The 16,864-nt window shown below is 46.3% G+C and overlaps 1 protein-coding gene across 1 annotated transcript in view; it reads left to right on the top strand.

Annotated features, from left to right (window-relative positions):
* DIP2B (disco interacting protein 2 homolog B) overlaps positions 1-16,864 on the top strand; it is a 324,894-nt gene that overhangs the window by 238,627 nt on the left and 69,403 nt on the right. The window contains exons 19-23 of the mRNA XM_075333901.1: positions 1,303-1,439; positions 10,284-10,364; positions 12,118-12,245; positions 14,784-14,898; positions 16,378-16,579. Coding sequence (XP_075190016.1) covers positions 1,303-1,439; positions 10,284-10,364; positions 12,118-12,245; positions 14,784-14,898; positions 16,378-16,579 — 663 coding nt within the window. The remainder of the gene's footprint in view (positions 1-1,302; positions 1,440-10,283; positions 10,365-12,117; positions 12,246-14,783; positions 14,899-16,377; positions 16,580-16,864) is intronic.

Below are 16,864 nucleotides of genomic sequence, written 5' to 3'. Positions count from 1 at the left end.
ATATTCTCAAATTTGTAAACTCAAGTGAAGGAAAAATGATCGCTCTCACACTCAAGCAGAATTCCCAAAGAGAAAATAAGGATGGTTCATTACCAGGTTTACCTTCATGATCTCTGCTGAACTAGCATTGTGTATATAGATTAGGAATCACTTACCCTGCTTCCTCCTCCGAACCCAGTCAACATGTGATCACTGGGTATAGGGAGGGAACAGGAGCTGCAGGATCTTAGGAAATCTTGTCAGTTCCACTATACAACCAGGAGGCTCGAATTTTCCAGTAGCTGGGGCTCATATACCAGCCAGTTACATGGGAAATAAAAAAAAAAAAGCATTTATTGATATATTAAAATGCCCCCACACTTCTCCTGAAAGGACTTTCTAGCCCAATTCCTCATCGAAATATGACGTCCAATATATGAAAATAATTTCTATGGAAAGTGTAACACAATTTAAATGTTTTTAGTAATCTTTTGTGGTGGTTTTATTGTTTTCCCCCAATATTAGCAAAGAAAAAAAAGAATATCAAAATGATGTAAAATTTAAGCCCCACGTAAAACAAAATAAAATAAGTGAAAAATTATTTGAATATCCGAAGGGGGAAAAATTATAGAGCTGTTAAAAGTGGATGTCAGGTCAGGAGGGGGGAGTAAATGGCCCAGTCATGAACAGGTTCATATTTTATACATGGACATTAGGGTCATTTACCGTACTTAACATCGCATAAACAGAAAAAAATGTTCGGCACTACCTACACACCTGTGGATGGTGAATCAAACACGACCATCTGAGCTGGATTAGGTGACGGTGGTGCAACACTTCTGACCACAGTCCAGAAATCTTCCATATAAGAAAAAGAAAGTTTAAGTGGCACTCACCAGTCTAAACGAAAATTTATTTATTTCTCAAACTTTAAAATCCCTGCAGGAGAGCGCGTGGAACTTCGGATGACAGCCGTTTCGCCACACAATGAGCTTCCACAGGTGGGAGGTGGGGACCTGTGGAAGCTCATTATATAGCGAAATAGCGGTCTTCCGATGTTCACTGTGAATAATTAAAATGCTGGTACCAAGGGAAAAAAGATAGAAAATACACCACAATTGTAACGACATGGGACCAGAACCAAACATTTAAATTTATTTCATTTTCCTTCATCTAAGCGAGACATTACATAATGGACACGAGGTTCATAGTTTAACGTCTTGATCAAATTGTCATCTTTTTACAGCTATTTGTGACATAAATTGATTTGACATTGGACACTGTGTGTATAGATGAGTATAAAATCGCAGTCTGCTTTTTCAGGGGTGATGTGTATCGTAAAACCAGAAGCGGTGCCGCAGTTATGTAAAACGGATGAGATCGGAGAAATCTGTGTCAGTTACAAAGGAGGGGGGATAAGTTATTACGGACTGTCGGGAGTGACGAAGAATACATTTGAGCGTGTGTATACGTATAAAAATATGTCTGTCTGCTTGCACGCCCCGGGCAAAACTTATCATTGTGATTATTGGATAGGAAGTAGCACTATAGTGTAGTAAATCATGAGAATCACAAATATTTAAGGTAAATTCTACATTTTATGCATCTTTTGACATTCTAAAAATATAAGGAACGGATATATTCCACGTTATCCATTTTGCTGTTATTGTGCAAAGTGTGAAATTCATAGTAAATCCACAGCATCTCCACAATAATATTCACACAATTTAATGCAGATTTTGTCGCTTTACATCAGTTTTTGTCATCTTACCCCTTCACACTGCCTTGTTTCCAGTATGCTGATGTCCCTTTTCACGCGTACTGGAGAAACAAGCATACTCATTAACATATCTGTTTATCTTCACACCTCCATGTGATGGAAAGGGTCAATAGAAGTCTATGGGTCCTTGGAAAATTTGCACAACACACAGATGACATCCGTGTGCCGTCCGTGTGACACGGACCCAAAATAAATGCATTAAAAAAATTGGTTTTTATTTTTTAAATATGTGCAATGATTAGATAGATAATAGATGATAAATAGCTAATATATAGATAGCTATATGGATTGTACAGCTATTAACCAATTAAATAATTAAAAGAAATAAATGCTGTGGGATCACCCCCATTTTTGATAACCAGCCAAGATAAAGCAGACAGCTGCGGGCTGGGAAGGCCCATGGTTATTAGTCCCTGTTCAGCCTAAAAATAGAAGAGCAGCTCACAGCCACCAAAGAAGTGGCACATTACATTAGATGCTCCAATTTTTGTGCTTCGCCTCGGCTCTTCCCAATTGCCCTGCTGCAGTGGCAAACTGGGTAATCAAGCCCTGGTGTTAGTAATGGTCAGGTGTGTATCTGACACCCCCTTTACTATCCCAATAATTAAAAAGGGAAAAACACATGCAAAATTAGTTAATTTGAAAATACTGACTTTGTTTTCCCCTGGTTCACTAATTTGTTAAAAAATAATATAAAAAACAAAAAACAAAACGCCTATGCAGGTCCGCCATATTCCAGGTGTTCCAACATAATTGGACATAGTTCACGAATGGAAATCTGAATGCCGTGTGTCTGTCTGATTTTTTTTTTTATTTTCACTTACTGGGTTGGTAATGTGGGGTGTCTGATAGACACCTCTCCATTACTAACAGGGCTTGATACCAGCTGACACTGCACAGCTGACATCAACCCCAACTACCAATACCCCAATTGCCACCGCAGCAGGGCAATCGGGAAAAGTCGGGCAAAGCGCCAGAATTGTTGAATCTAATGTGAAGCGCCACTTCTTTGGTAGCTGTGGGCTGCTATATTAGGCTGGGAAGGGACCAAGAACTATAGACCTTTCCAGCATAATAATATCAGCTCTCAGCTGTGTGGGATTTTTTTAGACTCTAACTTCCTGTTGTTTCAGAAAACAACCCATGTAGACCCTTTCTTTTGTATGAAGCATTTAAAGGGAACCTGTCACCACTTTTTCGTCCTATAAGCTGCGGCCACCACCACCACCACCGGGCTCTTATATACAGCATTCTGAGATCGTGCGGTGGGCCTACTGGGCATCTCCATTGTCCGGCACCAATGCCACCTCTTTTGGCCATCTTTGTCCTCCTCTAGCTGCAGTGCATGACTGGTCAGATGTCATACACACTCGCTGGCATTCAGGTCCTGTAGCAGGACCGGTGAGTGTGTATGACTTGGACGCGTCATGCACCGCGGCTTTAGAAAGAGGACAAACCTGGCCGAAAGAGGAGGCGCTGGCACCGGACAACGGAGACGCCCATTAGGCCTACCGCGCCACCGTTAGGTAAGTATTATGAAGTGTTTATGTTATACCCCCGGCCTGGGCTCTTAAATACAGCATGTTAAAATGCTGTATATAAGAGCCCGGTGGTGGTGGCTGCAGCTTATACGCCAAAAAAGTGATGACAGGTTCCCTTTAAGGAGCCTATGCTAAGGTCATTGTGAGAAAAAGGGGCGCAGTGACCTCACCTATTATGATTGGTGGATACTGTGTTATCCGCTGTGTATAGAAGTGTGATCTGTCATTGTAATGATGTCTATGATGATAAGGAGCCCGCCGAAAACTCTGCCTAAAAGCACAATCATGATCCTAAAATAGCCCAAATGTGGAAGTGCATGATGACTTTTTTTTTTTTTTTTACCATGAGTGTGGTAGTAAAAGCAAAAACATTGACAAAATCATAACACATGCAACAAAAAATCTGATTTAAACAATAAGCCATTTCTTTTTCGCTCTATTGGGAGACCCAGACAATTGGGTGTATAGGCTATGCCTCCGGAGGCCGCACAAAGTACTACACTTAAAAGTGTTAGGCCCCTCCCCTTCTGCCAATACACCCCCCGTGCTCCCACGGGCTGCTCAGTTTTTTGCTTTGTGCGAAGGAGGTCAGACACGCACAGCACAGCTCCACAGATTAGTCAGCAGCAGCTGCTGACTAGGTCGGATGGAAGAAAAGTGGGCCCATATAGGGCCCCCAGCATGCTCCCTTCTCACCCCACTTTTGTCGGCGGTGTTGTTAAGGTTGAGGTATCCATTGCGGGTACGGCGGCTGGAGCCCACATGCTGTTTTTCCTTCCCCATCCCCCTTAGGGCTCTGGGTGAAGTGGGATCTTATCGGTCTCCAGGCACTGAGACCGGGCTTCATCCACAACTCCTGTGGAGCCTGATGGATAGGAGCCGATACCGTTCAGGGACATGGCCCTGCATCTTAAAGGTACTCTGTATCCCTATGGGGACCGCGCACGGCATCACCTCAGCTTTGCTGGGTGTGCTAGTGCACCGGGGACCGCGGCGCTGACCGGGTCTATATGTGCCATTACACACTCAGCGTCGCTGAGTGTGGTTATATGTAAGGGCTACCGCACTGACCGCCGTTGCCACGGGACACTGCGGCGCGGCTGGGACTTGTAGTTCGCCGGGGACTTTCACGCGACCGCGCTTTTACGGCGGCCGCGTTTATTACTACAGTCCCCGGCTTCATTGCGGCCTAGTTTCCCTTTTTTTTTTCTCCCGCCCTCAGCCCTGACAGGCAGGGGAAGGGCGGGACGCTGCACGGAGCGAGCAGCAATGAGGGCTGGAGTATGATTTACATGCTCCACTCCCCTCACTGTACACAGTATGAGCGCCCGTTTCGCGCTCTTTCTAGGCCACGCCCACAGTTTCCTCAGCTTGTCAGGACGCCGCAGCCATTCCTGTCAGCTCCACCGACGCTGCAGAGAGGGACATATTCATGGGAGACCCAGACACGGTCTCTGGTGGCCTCACAACCGCTTAGGCGGCTGGTAAACAGCACATGTGGTGCTAGCCCCATGGTGCTGTATTGTATGGGTACATTATTTGTGTACTGTATATAATTTACACTGTATGAGCACAGTTCTTTCTGGCTATATACCCTATTGTGTTACTCAGGGAAAACTATAGCATGGCGCCCATAAAAGGCAGGGGTGCCAAAACACAGGCTTATTATGTTGCCTGCGCCGCATGTAAGACCCAGCTACAGGCAGGTTCCACTGACCCTCATTGTGTACAGTGTTCGACCCCTGTGACACTTCCTCAGCCGGATCCTCTGCTAAGAGGGGCCCAGGGGGAGCCACCTGTTGACACTGTCCAGGTGACGGGGACTGAGTTTGCAGCCTTTAAGGATCAACTCTCTGAGACTATGGCTAAGATACTAGAAGCCTTGCAGTCCAGACCGGTATCTCAGCAAAGGGACTCTGTTGAGTCATTGTTCCCTGACCCCCCTCAGTTGGACCAACAATGTCCTCACGGGGTATCTCATACATCCCAGACGGAGGGTTCGGACTTAGAACCTAGCCCCAGATCGTCTAAGCGAGCCCGCTTAGAATTTCCCTCGACATCATATTGTTTAGGGTCTCAGCGGGGGGATTCTCTGGTTGATGATGCGGAAACAGCTGATCAGGATTCTGATCCTGGGAGCGCTCTCAATCTTAATTCTCCAGACGGGGACGCCATAGTGAATGATCTTATTGCATCCATTCATCAGTTGCTGGATATTCTTCCCTCAGCCCCTCCGGCGGAGGAGTCTGATTCTCAGCAGGAGAAATTTCGCTTCAGGTTCCCCAAGCGTACACAGAGTATGTTTCTAGACCACTCTGATTTCAGAGAGGCAATCCAGAATCACCATGCTTGTCCGGATAAGCGTTTCTCTAAGCGCCTTAAGGATACACGTTATCCTTTTCCCCCGGAAGTGGTTAAAGGTTGGATTCAATGTCCCAAAGTGGATCCTCCAATCTCCAGACTGGCGGCTAGATCCATACTTGCAGTGGAAGATGGGGCCTCGCTTAAAGATGCCACTGACAGGCAGATGGAGCTCTGGATGAAATCCATCTATGAAGCTATCGGAGCTTCTTTTGCCCCAGCATTCGCAGCCGTATGGGCGCTACAAGCTATATCAGCAGGTCAAGCGAAAATTGAAGCGGCCGCGCCACAAGTGGCTTCCATTACCTCCCAGACCTCGGCAATTGCGTCTTACGCTATGAATGCTGTCCTGGACTCTGTGAGCCGTACGGCAGTTGCGACCGCCAATTCGGTAGTAGTCTGCAGGGCCTTGTGGCTACGGGAGTGGAAGGCAGATTCCGCTTCCAAAAAAGCGTTTAACCGGTTAGCCAATTTCTGGCGACAGGCTCTTTGGCGAGCGCCTGGATGAAATCATCAAACAATCCAAGGGAAAGGATACATACTTACCCCAGCCCAAGCAGAACCTCTCCCAACAGAGGAGAGGGCAGTCGAGGTTTCGGTCCTTTCGGGGCGCGGGCAGGTCCCAATTCTCCTCGTCCAAAAGGTCTCAGAAAGAACAAAGGAACTCTGATGCATGGCGGTCTAAGTCACGTCCTAAAAAGGCCATTGGGAGCACCGCTAACAAAGCGGCTGCCTCATGACTTCTACCTCCTCTAGTAGCATCCTCGGTCGGTGGCAGGCTCTCCCGCTTTTGCGACACCTGGCTGCCACAAATAAAAGACCGCTGGGTGAGAGACATTCTGTCTCACGGTTACAAGATAGAGTTCATCTCTCGTCCCCCGACTCGATTCTTCAGGTCTTCTCCGCCTCCCGAGAGAGCCGAGGCTCTTCTGCAGGCGCTGGGCACTCTGAAGGCAGAAGGAGTGGTGGTCCCTGTTCCTCTTCATCAACAGGGCCACGGTTTTTACTCCAACTTGTTTGTGGTCCCAAAGAAGGACGGGTCTTTCCGTCCTGTCCTAGACCTGAAACTTCTCAACAAACACGTAAAGACCAGGCGGTTCCGGATGGAATCCCTTCGCTCCGTCATCGCCTCAATGTCCCAAGGAGATTTCCTTGCATCGATCGATATCAAAGATGCTTATCTCCACGTTCCGATTGCCCCAGAGCACCAGCGCTTCTTGCGCTTCGCCATAGGAAACGAACACCTGCAGTTCGTGGCACTGCCATTCGGCCTGGCAACAGCCCCACGGGTTTTCACCAAGGTTATGGCTACTGTAGTAGCGGTCCTCCATTCTCAGGGTCACTCGGTGATCCCGTACTTGGACGATCTGTTGATCAAGGCACCCTCTCTAGAGGCATGCCAACACAGCCTCGACGCTACCCTGGAGACTCTCCAGAGTTTCGGGTGGATCATCAATTTTCCAAAGTCAAATCTGACACCGGCCCAATCGCTCACATACCTTGGCATGGAGTTTCATACCCTCTCAGCGATAGTGAAGCTTCCGCTGATCAAGCAGCGGTCACTACAGACAGGGGTACAATCTCTCCTTCAAGGCCAGTCACACCCCTTGAGGCGCCTCATGCACTTCCTGGGGAAGATGGTGGCAGCAATGGAAGCAGTCCCTTTCGCGCAGTTTCACCTGCGTCCTCTTCAATGGGACATCCTACGCAAATGGGACAGGAAGCCGACGTCCCTCGACAGGACCGTCTCCCTCTCTCAGGCGACCAAAGCTTCCCTTCGGTGGTGGCTTCTTCCCACTTCATTGTCGAAGGGGAAATCCTTCCTACCCCCATCCTGGGAAGTAGTCACGACGGACGCAAGTCTGTCAGGGTGGGGAGCGGTTTTTTCTCCACCACAGGACTCAGGGTACGTGGACCCGGCAAGAGTCCTCGCTTCAGATCAATGTTCTGGAAATTCGGGCAGTGTATCTTGCCCTGAAAGCGTTCCAGCAGTGGCTGGAAGGCAAGCAGATCCGAATTCAGTCGGACAATTCTACAGCGGTGGCATACATCAACCACCAAGGCGGCACACGCAGTCGACAAGCCTTCCAGGAAGTCCGGCGGATTTTGATGTGGGTGGAAGCCACGGCCTCCACCATATCCGCAGTTCACATCCCAGGCGTGGAAAACTGGGAAGCAGATTATCTCAGTCGCCAGGGCATGGACGCAGGGGAATGGTCCCTTCACCCGGACGTGTTTCAGGAGATCTGTTGCCGCTGGGGGGTGCCGGACGTCGACCTCATGGCGTCCCGGGACAACAACAAGGTACCAACGTTCATGGCACGGTCTCAAGATCCCAGAGCTCTGGCGGCGGACGCCTTAGTTCAGGATTGGTCGCAGTTTCAGCTCCCTTATGTGTTTCCTCCGCTGGCACTGTTGCCCAGAGTGTTACGCAAGATCAGGGCCGACTGCCGCCGCGCCATCCTCGTCGCTCCAGACTGGCCGAGGAGGTCGTGGTACCCGGATCTGTGGCATCTCACGGTCGGCCAACCGTGGGCACTACCAGACCGACCAGACTTGCTGTCTCAAGGGCCGTTTTTCCATCTGAATTCTGCGGCCCTCAACCTGACTGTGTGGCCATTGAGTCCTGGATCCTAGCGTCTTCAGGGTTATCTCAAGAAGTCATTGCCACTATGAGACAGGCTAGGAAACCAACGTCCGCCAAGATTTATCACAGGACGTGGAAAATTTTCCTGTCGTGGTGCTCTGCTCAGGGTTTTTCTCCCTGGCCATTTGCATTACCTACTTTTCTGTCCTTCCTTCAATCTGGACGGGAAAAGGGTTTGTCGCTCGGTTCCCTTAAGGGACAATTTTCAGCGCTCTCTGTGTTTTTCCAGAAGCGCCTAGCTAGACTTCCACAGGTACGCACGTTCCTGCAGGGTGTTTGTCACATCGTTCCACCTTACAAGCGGCCGTTAGAACCCTGGGATCTAAACAGGGTGCTGATGGTTCTTCAGAAACCACCATTCGAGCCAATGAGAGATATTTCTCTCTCACGCCTTTCGCAGAAAGTGGTTTTTCTAGTAGCAGTCACTTCACTTCGGAGAGTGTCTGAGCTAGCAGCGTTGTCGTGCAAAGCCCCTTTTCTGGTTTTTCACCAGGACAAGGTGGTTCTACGTCCGGTTCCGGAGTTTCTCCCTAAGGTGGTATCCCCCTTTCATCTCAATCAGGATATTTCCTTACCCTCTATTTATCCTCATCCAGTTCACCAATGTGAAAAGGATTTGCACTTGTTAGATCTGGTGAGAGCACTCAGACTCTACATTTCTCGTACGGCGCCCCTGCGCCGCTCGGATGCACTCTTTGTCCTTGTCGCTGGCCAGCGTAAAGGGTCACAGGCTTCCAAATCAACCCTGGCTCGGTGGATCAAGGAGCCAATTATCGAAGCTTACCGTTCGGCTGGGCTTCCGGTTCCCTCAGGGCTGAAGGCCCATTCTACCAGAGCCGTGGGAGCGTCCTGGGCTTTGAGGCACCAGGCTGCGGCTCAACAGGTGTGTCAGGCGGCTACCTGGTCGAGCCTGCACACTTTCACGAAGCACTATCAGGTGCATACCTATGCTGCGGCGGATGCCAGCCTAGGTGGACGAGTCCTTCAGGCGGCGGTTGCCCACCTGTAGGAAAGGGCCGTTTTACGGCTCTCTTACGAGGTATTATTTTACCCACCCAGGGACTGCTTTTGGACGTCCCAATTGTCTGGGTCTCCCAATAGAGCGAAAAAGAAGAAGGGAATTTTGTTTACTTACCGTAAATTCCTTTTCTTCTAGCTCTAATTGGGAGACCCAGCACCCGCCCCTGTTTTTTTGTGTACACATGTTGTTCATGTTGAATGGTTTCAGTTCTCCGAGTTTCCTTCGGATTGAAATTAAACCAGTTTATAATTATTTTTTCCTCCTTCTTGCTTTTGCACCAAAACTGAGCAGCCCGTGGGAGCACGGGGGGTGTATTGGCAGAAGGGGAGGGGCCTAACACTTTTAAGTGTAGTACTTTGTGCGGCCTCCGGAGGCATAGCCTATACACCCAATTGTCTGGGTCTCCCAATTAGAGCTAGAAGAAAAGGAATTTACGGTAAGTAAACAAAATTCCCTTCTTTCTGATGATAGCTTGCTTTTTATTTGTCCTGTCTAAAAGGCAAGAATTGCACAGTTGGGAAACCCTTTAAATTGTCAATAAATTCCAAGCAAAGTCCGAAAGCGAAGCCTTTCTGTTGTGTCCATCTGAGATTTTTCGAGTTTTCTTGTTTAAATTTCTCTCCGTCATTTTGTACATTAGAAAAAAAAAACAGATTTGACAGAGTTTTCCTGTAAATCTGTCAGGTCCGCAGTGCGAGCAAAGGTGAGATTGCCGTCTGTATTTGGACGGAGTACAATATTCTCCGTTTCCTGCCTTGATTTTCTACAAATAGACATCTGTTCGCCCCTGACTCCGTGCTGTGTATACGGTACCTGTGGTGTCCCTCACATAAAGCTCTGAAGACCATGGATGGCTTCTCAGTATAGCTTCATCCTGTGTATTATCCCTTCCCTATTTCTTGTACTTCTGTAAAGACCAATTCACTTAATTGTGCTTTTTTTTTGTTGTTCCAGGTTTTACCATTTGGTGCCACTGGGACCCCAATTGGGGAAACGCCATTTACCAGGACTGGCTTATTGGGATTTGTAGGACCTGTAAGTGCTGAATTAAAGTGGCTGCTATTGAAGTTATCTTGATGTGGGAAATACCTTCTCAGACTATATTATTTCTATCATTTATTTTCATCTTTTGCCTCAACTTTATCTCTAGTTTTAGATTAAATTTACAAACAGCCGTCACTACAAACCTAAGCGGAAATCTATTCTGATCGCTGTGTATTAGATGGTCATTCACTTAAATAGGGGCTATGTAGACTCTCATTTTATTCTGCAGCTGCTAGACCAACATGGATCATTAGAAACTCATCAAGAAGGAGTTATAAGAAAAGACCACTCCTATGGAGATATGATTGCGTGGCCTTCCAAATCATCTAAGTCAGGGGTCTGGAACCAATGGCTCACGAGACAGATGTGGCTATTTTGATGGCTGCATCTGGCTCGCAGACAAATCTTTACTGAATAAAAAAAATACTGTATTTTCCAGTATGGAAGACACACTTTTCCCCCCCAAAACTGGTGGGGGGGGGGGGGGGAATGAAGGTGCGTCATACAAACCGCATATGGCTTACCGAGGCGGCGCAGGGTCGGCGATACTGCGGGCTTGTGGAGTGTCGCGGCAGCGAGCCAGCAGTAACCAGCGGACTGCTTTGAATCTCCCGCAATTAACGAGATCTACTTCAAGAAATTGGCTGTGGAGGCGGCGCATGCACAGATCGGACTGTGCAGCAATTTTCTTTTAAGTCCATCGCGTCGATCTGCACACTCGCCGCGGCCAGTTTCTTGAACTCAATCTAGTTAACTGTGGGAGATTCAAAGCAGCCCGATGGCAGATCAATGGCGCCCACCGTCGAGACACCCTACAAGCCCACAGCAGTATCGCTTACCCTCCGCACACTGACCCTCTTGAGCTGCGACACCCCCTCCTCCGTGCCCGCAGCATCGCCTACCCTGCCTCCTGGGACCCTCTGAGCTGCTCCACCACCGATCTTCCCCTGGGGAGTATGGCTCTCACGAAATTACATTTTAAACTATGTGGTGTTCATGGCTCTCTCAGCCAAAAAGGTTCCTGACCCCGGAGAAATGGCAGAGAAAAAGGATTGGTACTGAGATATATACATGACCCCCTTTTTTACCCTCTTTGCTTACTACTGTATGCACTTAGTCATTTTTTCTATACTACATAGTTATTACTGTAATGGTGTACGATAAGTATATTTCTATGTTTGGGGTTTGGTTTTTTTGGGGGTTTTTTTTGTTGTTTTTTTTAGTAATCAGCAGCATTGGGTACAAAGGGATTTTTATTTTTTTGTGTTTTTACACAACAAAAACACTATATAAAGAAAGAAAAGAAATGGCAACTTCCGAAGTTAATCAAAAAGAGTGATTTTATCTGGAGCTTACTAATCAGAAGCGTCAGCAGATGGAGGAGAGTTACTGGACTACCGGACTACTGACGTGGCCATCAGACCAAGGCTCTGCAAAACGTTCTATGCCTTTAGTGTACATCCAGACATTGCACTTGAGGTGCAGTTAAAACCACAACCGTTTTTATCGCGTCTTTCTACAGGTGACGCATGTACAGTGAATGTCCTGTAAAAACAATAACCGATGGGACTGTCCTCTGCGTACTCTTAAGAGAAAAGTCATCTGAACCCACTACCCGTTCTCCTGAGTGTGCGTGTGTAGTGTATGTGCGGTGGAGTTCAGAGAAACTGCATTGGGCAGCAGTGATTGAGATCCCATGCACATCTTATTATTTCTAATATATTTAATTTTCTTTTCTTTCCAGGGTAACCTTGTGTTTGTGGTTGGAAAAATGGATGGGACGTTGGTGGTTAGTGGAAGGCGGCACAATGCAGACGACATTGTAGCAACTGCATTAGCTGTGGAATCAATTAAAACCTTGTACAGAGGAAGGTAGGCAAGATTTGTTCTCACTTGTTAAAACCGTATTTCCACCTCGTACACTTATAGTATGCCAGAGGGCATGCCTTGTATGCATGTATGTATGTATAGTAATGCAGGTGTGACGATGTGACTGTAGGATCGCAAGGGACAGGCAGCTCTTATACTGTCCATGCTAGGTGACCCTAGGCTTATCCCATACCTCCTGATGGTGAAGATGCTGGAAACCTTTGCCTTACTATTATCCTGACCAGAACTAAACTGTTAATCCCCCCAACCTCCGCAGGGAAAGAAGGGACAAGCGTGTAATAGCAGCACAGTTAAAGGCAGACACGAAAAAAAAACAGACTTCAGACATGCTGCAAACTTACAGGAACACAAACAGTAAGAGATTAAGGAGGAAAGCAAGAGATGCAAGTTAGAACCAAAAGGACAACAAGGGTTAACACCATAACCACTCACAGCAATAAAGTACTATAACCACCATATGTCTGAATCACAACACCTCACCATACCAGTATAGAAAAGCTATAGCTGGCATTAAAGGAACTGTGCAACCAGCATATATAGGAGGGGAGCGCATATGACTGGCGCCCCCACAGCATGTGAACAAAGGAGACTAACCAGCACCCCAGCAGAGATTAACGCTTGCTAGCCTGCCTATAAACTACAAGTCTGTGGATCGAGCCATGACGCACATCGCTGTCTGTGGAGAGTGGTCAGAATTCCATTGATTTTTATGTGACTTCCATCACTGACAGGTGCGCACAACAGGGCCCCCTTCTAGAGGTAGAAGAGGGTACCATTGGTGGAACATTCATCTAATAGTGGCATATCATGTGGCTTATGCTATTAATATACCAGATGGGAGTACCATTGAAGTTTCATTTCTGTTCACATTGTGCTGACATTTTGTGACCCTTTCTCACCCATTGACTTTTGTACTAAAAAAAGAAAGTGCATTCTTTTGTCATTACATGAAATACCACAATTATAGTTTCCAATAGAAGCAGCTCTTGGTGTAAAATTCTCTATATAGCCGGTGACGTGTGTCATCGCTGCAGCCGCGTGGCTCGCTTCTGTAGTACCTCCAAATGTGATGACCTCTTTCACACTTATGGATTTAGATATTGGTCAGAAGCATTTGGGTATGAAATTCCTGGTTATTACATTTTCAGCTTACCTTCTCAGTGAATAAAACAGTCTGTATTTTTTGGACTCGCTGAGACAATCTTTTTAGCGAGAAAAAAATCTTGCCAATAAGTGTGAGCGTCTTAAGGTCTCAAGCTCCCTATAATCGAGGAGGTCACTGACACCTCATCCTTCCCAATTACTGAGAGTAATCTCTCCTGCCCCACAGTCTGGCCATTGCAGGGCACTATGGGAAGCCAAGAGGACCCGCATGGATTATGCACGCTCTGAGTAGCTGACTTTTCAGATCGTGATCACTGACATACCTGGAAAGGAACTTCAAAATTTGTGTGTTTATATAGCAGAGCTGTGTGTTTTGATGCAGTATAGCTGTGTGTTTGTATTGTAGCAGAGCTGTGTGTTTTGATGCAGTATAGCTTTGTGTTTATATAGCAGAGCTGTGTGTTTGTATTGTAGCAGAGCTGTGTGTTTTGATGCAGTATAGCTGTGTTTTGATGCAGTATAGCTGTGTGTTTGTATTGTAGCAGAGCTGTGTGTTTATGTAGCAGAGCTGTGTGTTTGTATTATAGCGGAGCTGTGTTTGACTGTAAGAAAAGCTGTTTGTGCATATATATGACGAGTTGTGTGTATATATAGCAGAGCTCAGAGTGTTGTAGCAGCTCTTAGAGTGCATGTACTGTACATTTGTACTGTGTGCGCATGTGCTCTACATGTAGTGTTGTGTATATGTGTGCTCTGCAGGTAGTGTACATAATGTGTGTGCTTTAATACTATATGTGTATAATATACAAGCTGCTGAAAAATACTATAGTTCTATTCCTTCCATATTCTACCCTAGTCCATTAAGATTGGCGATGGTGAGTCATCCACTTATTTACACCACTAGGGAAATTTTAAGTAGCAAATGTTTTTTTCCCTCATTTCTTTTGTCTAAACCTGGGGTGCATCTTATGAGGTGCGTCCTATAGTCCAAAATATGTGGTAATGACCTTTCTAAACCTCTGAATTATTATCCCCCAACAGACTATTGTTATTTGGTTTGGTTTGTTAAACTGGCCCTGTCATCTTAGAAAGTGAATTATCACTACTATGCCATCAGTTTGGTTCCGGTCTCTTCTCTGGGACCCCCCTCCACCCCACAACCCATCCTGATAATGAATAGGTTCAGTCTTTCCTTAGCATCCAGCTGTGCACAGGACCTACAGCCAGGCCCTATTCAAGCAGTTTCCTACTCATCCGGTGGTCATGAGTGTCGCTGTGCAGAGAAAGCGGTTAAGTAGCCACATTGCAGCCCCTTTATCAGGATTAGTGGGGGGTCCCAAATGTCAGCCCCTCGTTGATCATAAGGATGGTGCATAGTGAAGATGGAGCACTGATGATGTGTTGTGTTTGTGTCAGGATCGCGGTGTTTTCAGTGACGGTCTTCTATGATGAACGCATCGTGGTGGTAGCGGAGCAACGTCCTGATGCCTCTGAGGAAGATTCATTCCAGTGGATGAGTCGTGTGCTGCAGGTAAATGTTTAGATGATTCTTATATGGTCTTTTCCTTCTGGTTGCCGAAAAATAATTGCGCTTCAGTCTTCTTTCATGGGCTCTTTGTTTCCCTGAACATTGCTCACTGCAGAATGAGTTATCTGAGAATGTCAGTGAGCTCGTCTAGAAGAAAATTTGTTTCTTTGTCTTTTTTCTGAACCTCTCCCAGTTGATATACGTTCAGCTCCTCTTTGATCTGATTTGTGGTCATTAACTAGCTGAGAGGAACTGCGAAAAAAGCAGATAAGAGTTGAAAACTCTGTCAGAATCTGCTCACGGTCATATTTTCACAGAGGCTATAGGAAGCAAACAAAGTAACATTTTTAATGAAATTCATTTAGCAAAAATGATGCATTTAAGTAAAACAAAAAAATATGACCCTAAAAGTGTCCACATCATTTAATGCCAGGTAGAGCTTGTTCACACAGTGCATCTTTACCGCGTAGAAATCTCATGAACATACGCTGCTTATTTGTGAAAGATTTGAATCTACAAATATTTTTTTTTCCATTCTGCATCATGTCATGTCTTCCAGCATTTTTTTTTTTTTGCGGTTTTCCCACCCATTCAACTGAATTGAAAAAAAATGTACCAAAAACACACACTTTATGCAGCATTTATCCTGGCAGCAGTCTGGTTTTTGGTGCAGAAGATTCTGATGCAAATCCTCCACCTGTGCACATATATTTAAAGGTTTTTTTAGTGACTCAAACTAACATTTTCCTAATATACTGCTGCTTCCTCTCCTGCTCCTGACCTCTCTGGGGCGCGTCATATGTTGTTTTAGATTTGAGCCTTCCGGTCTGGAGACCAGAATCGGACCAACAGAGCAGGGCATGTCACTGGTGGGGTCGGACTTCCTCTCTGTGAGGGACAGCAGTCTGAGCACGCATGTCCAGATTACACCTCCATCTTCTCTCTGCCTGCTTTACAATGTGGTGCTTTCATGTAACCAGCGCAGCGATGTGCAGATTATGCAATATGATATACTATTTAATGATTGGCACATCACAGCTCTTGTCAAATTGAAGCACAGCACTGTAAACCTAAACCAGGCTGAGAGGACAGTCTGATGTGGACATGTGAGGCCAGACCGCTGTCACATACAGAGACACAGCCCCACCCCCATCAGTGACATGCCCTGCTCCGTTGGTCCGATTCCGGTCTGCAGCCAGAAGGATTAAAGCTACAACAATAATAATGGTATTTATGAGCCTGTTAGACATAAGCTTACAGGAGCAGAGTAGATAGCAGAAGTATATTAGGAAAGTGTTAGTTAGGAATAGTTAGGATAAAAGAAAGGTGATCACATTAGTAGTGGAAAACCTCCTTAATCATTGCTAACTAAGGTTATTTTTCCAGGAAGGAGTGCATACATCACATGATTTACTATTATATATATTTTATGTCAAAATGTGGTGATGCCGTGTACTAATGATTTCCTCTGTTTTTGTCCAGGCCATCGATAGTATCCACCAGGTGGGAGTTTACTGCCTTGCCCTTGTTCCTGCAAACACTTTGCCAAAAACGCCTCTTGGAGGAATTCACTTATCTCAAACAAAACAGCACTTTTTGGAAGGCACCTTACATCCGTGCAATATCCTCATGTGTCCTCACACGTGTGTGACCAACTTGCCAAAGCCACGGCAGAAACAGCCCGGTAAATACTAAGCATTTCCTCAAATACACTAGGAACACAATGACCTGCAGTAAGATGGCACCACCTTCTTTAGGACAAAGACATTATTTTTTTCTCCCGTATAACAGCTTTTATGCCAGTAATTGTCTTAATACCCTGAGGGAACCCCTGAAAATGCTCGCTGACTGTGGTGGCTTTACATATGAAAGACTTCCATGAACAGGCTTAGTTTAGGCTTAGTTTTCCACCACTGAGGGATGTTGCTGCTGCTGTACTTTTGGGAGCCCCTTACAGTAAACTATAGCC

This window comes from Anomaloglossus baeobatrachus, chromosome 2, assembly GCF_048569485.1.
Source record: "Anomaloglossus baeobatrachus isolate aAnoBae1 chromosome 2, aAnoBae1.hap1, whole genome shotgun sequence".
Classification (NCBI taxonomy): Eukaryota; Metazoa; Chordata; class Amphibia; order Anura; family Aromobatidae; genus Anomaloglossus; species Anomaloglossus baeobatrachus.
This window is presented reverse-complemented; position numbering and strand designations above follow the sequence as displayed.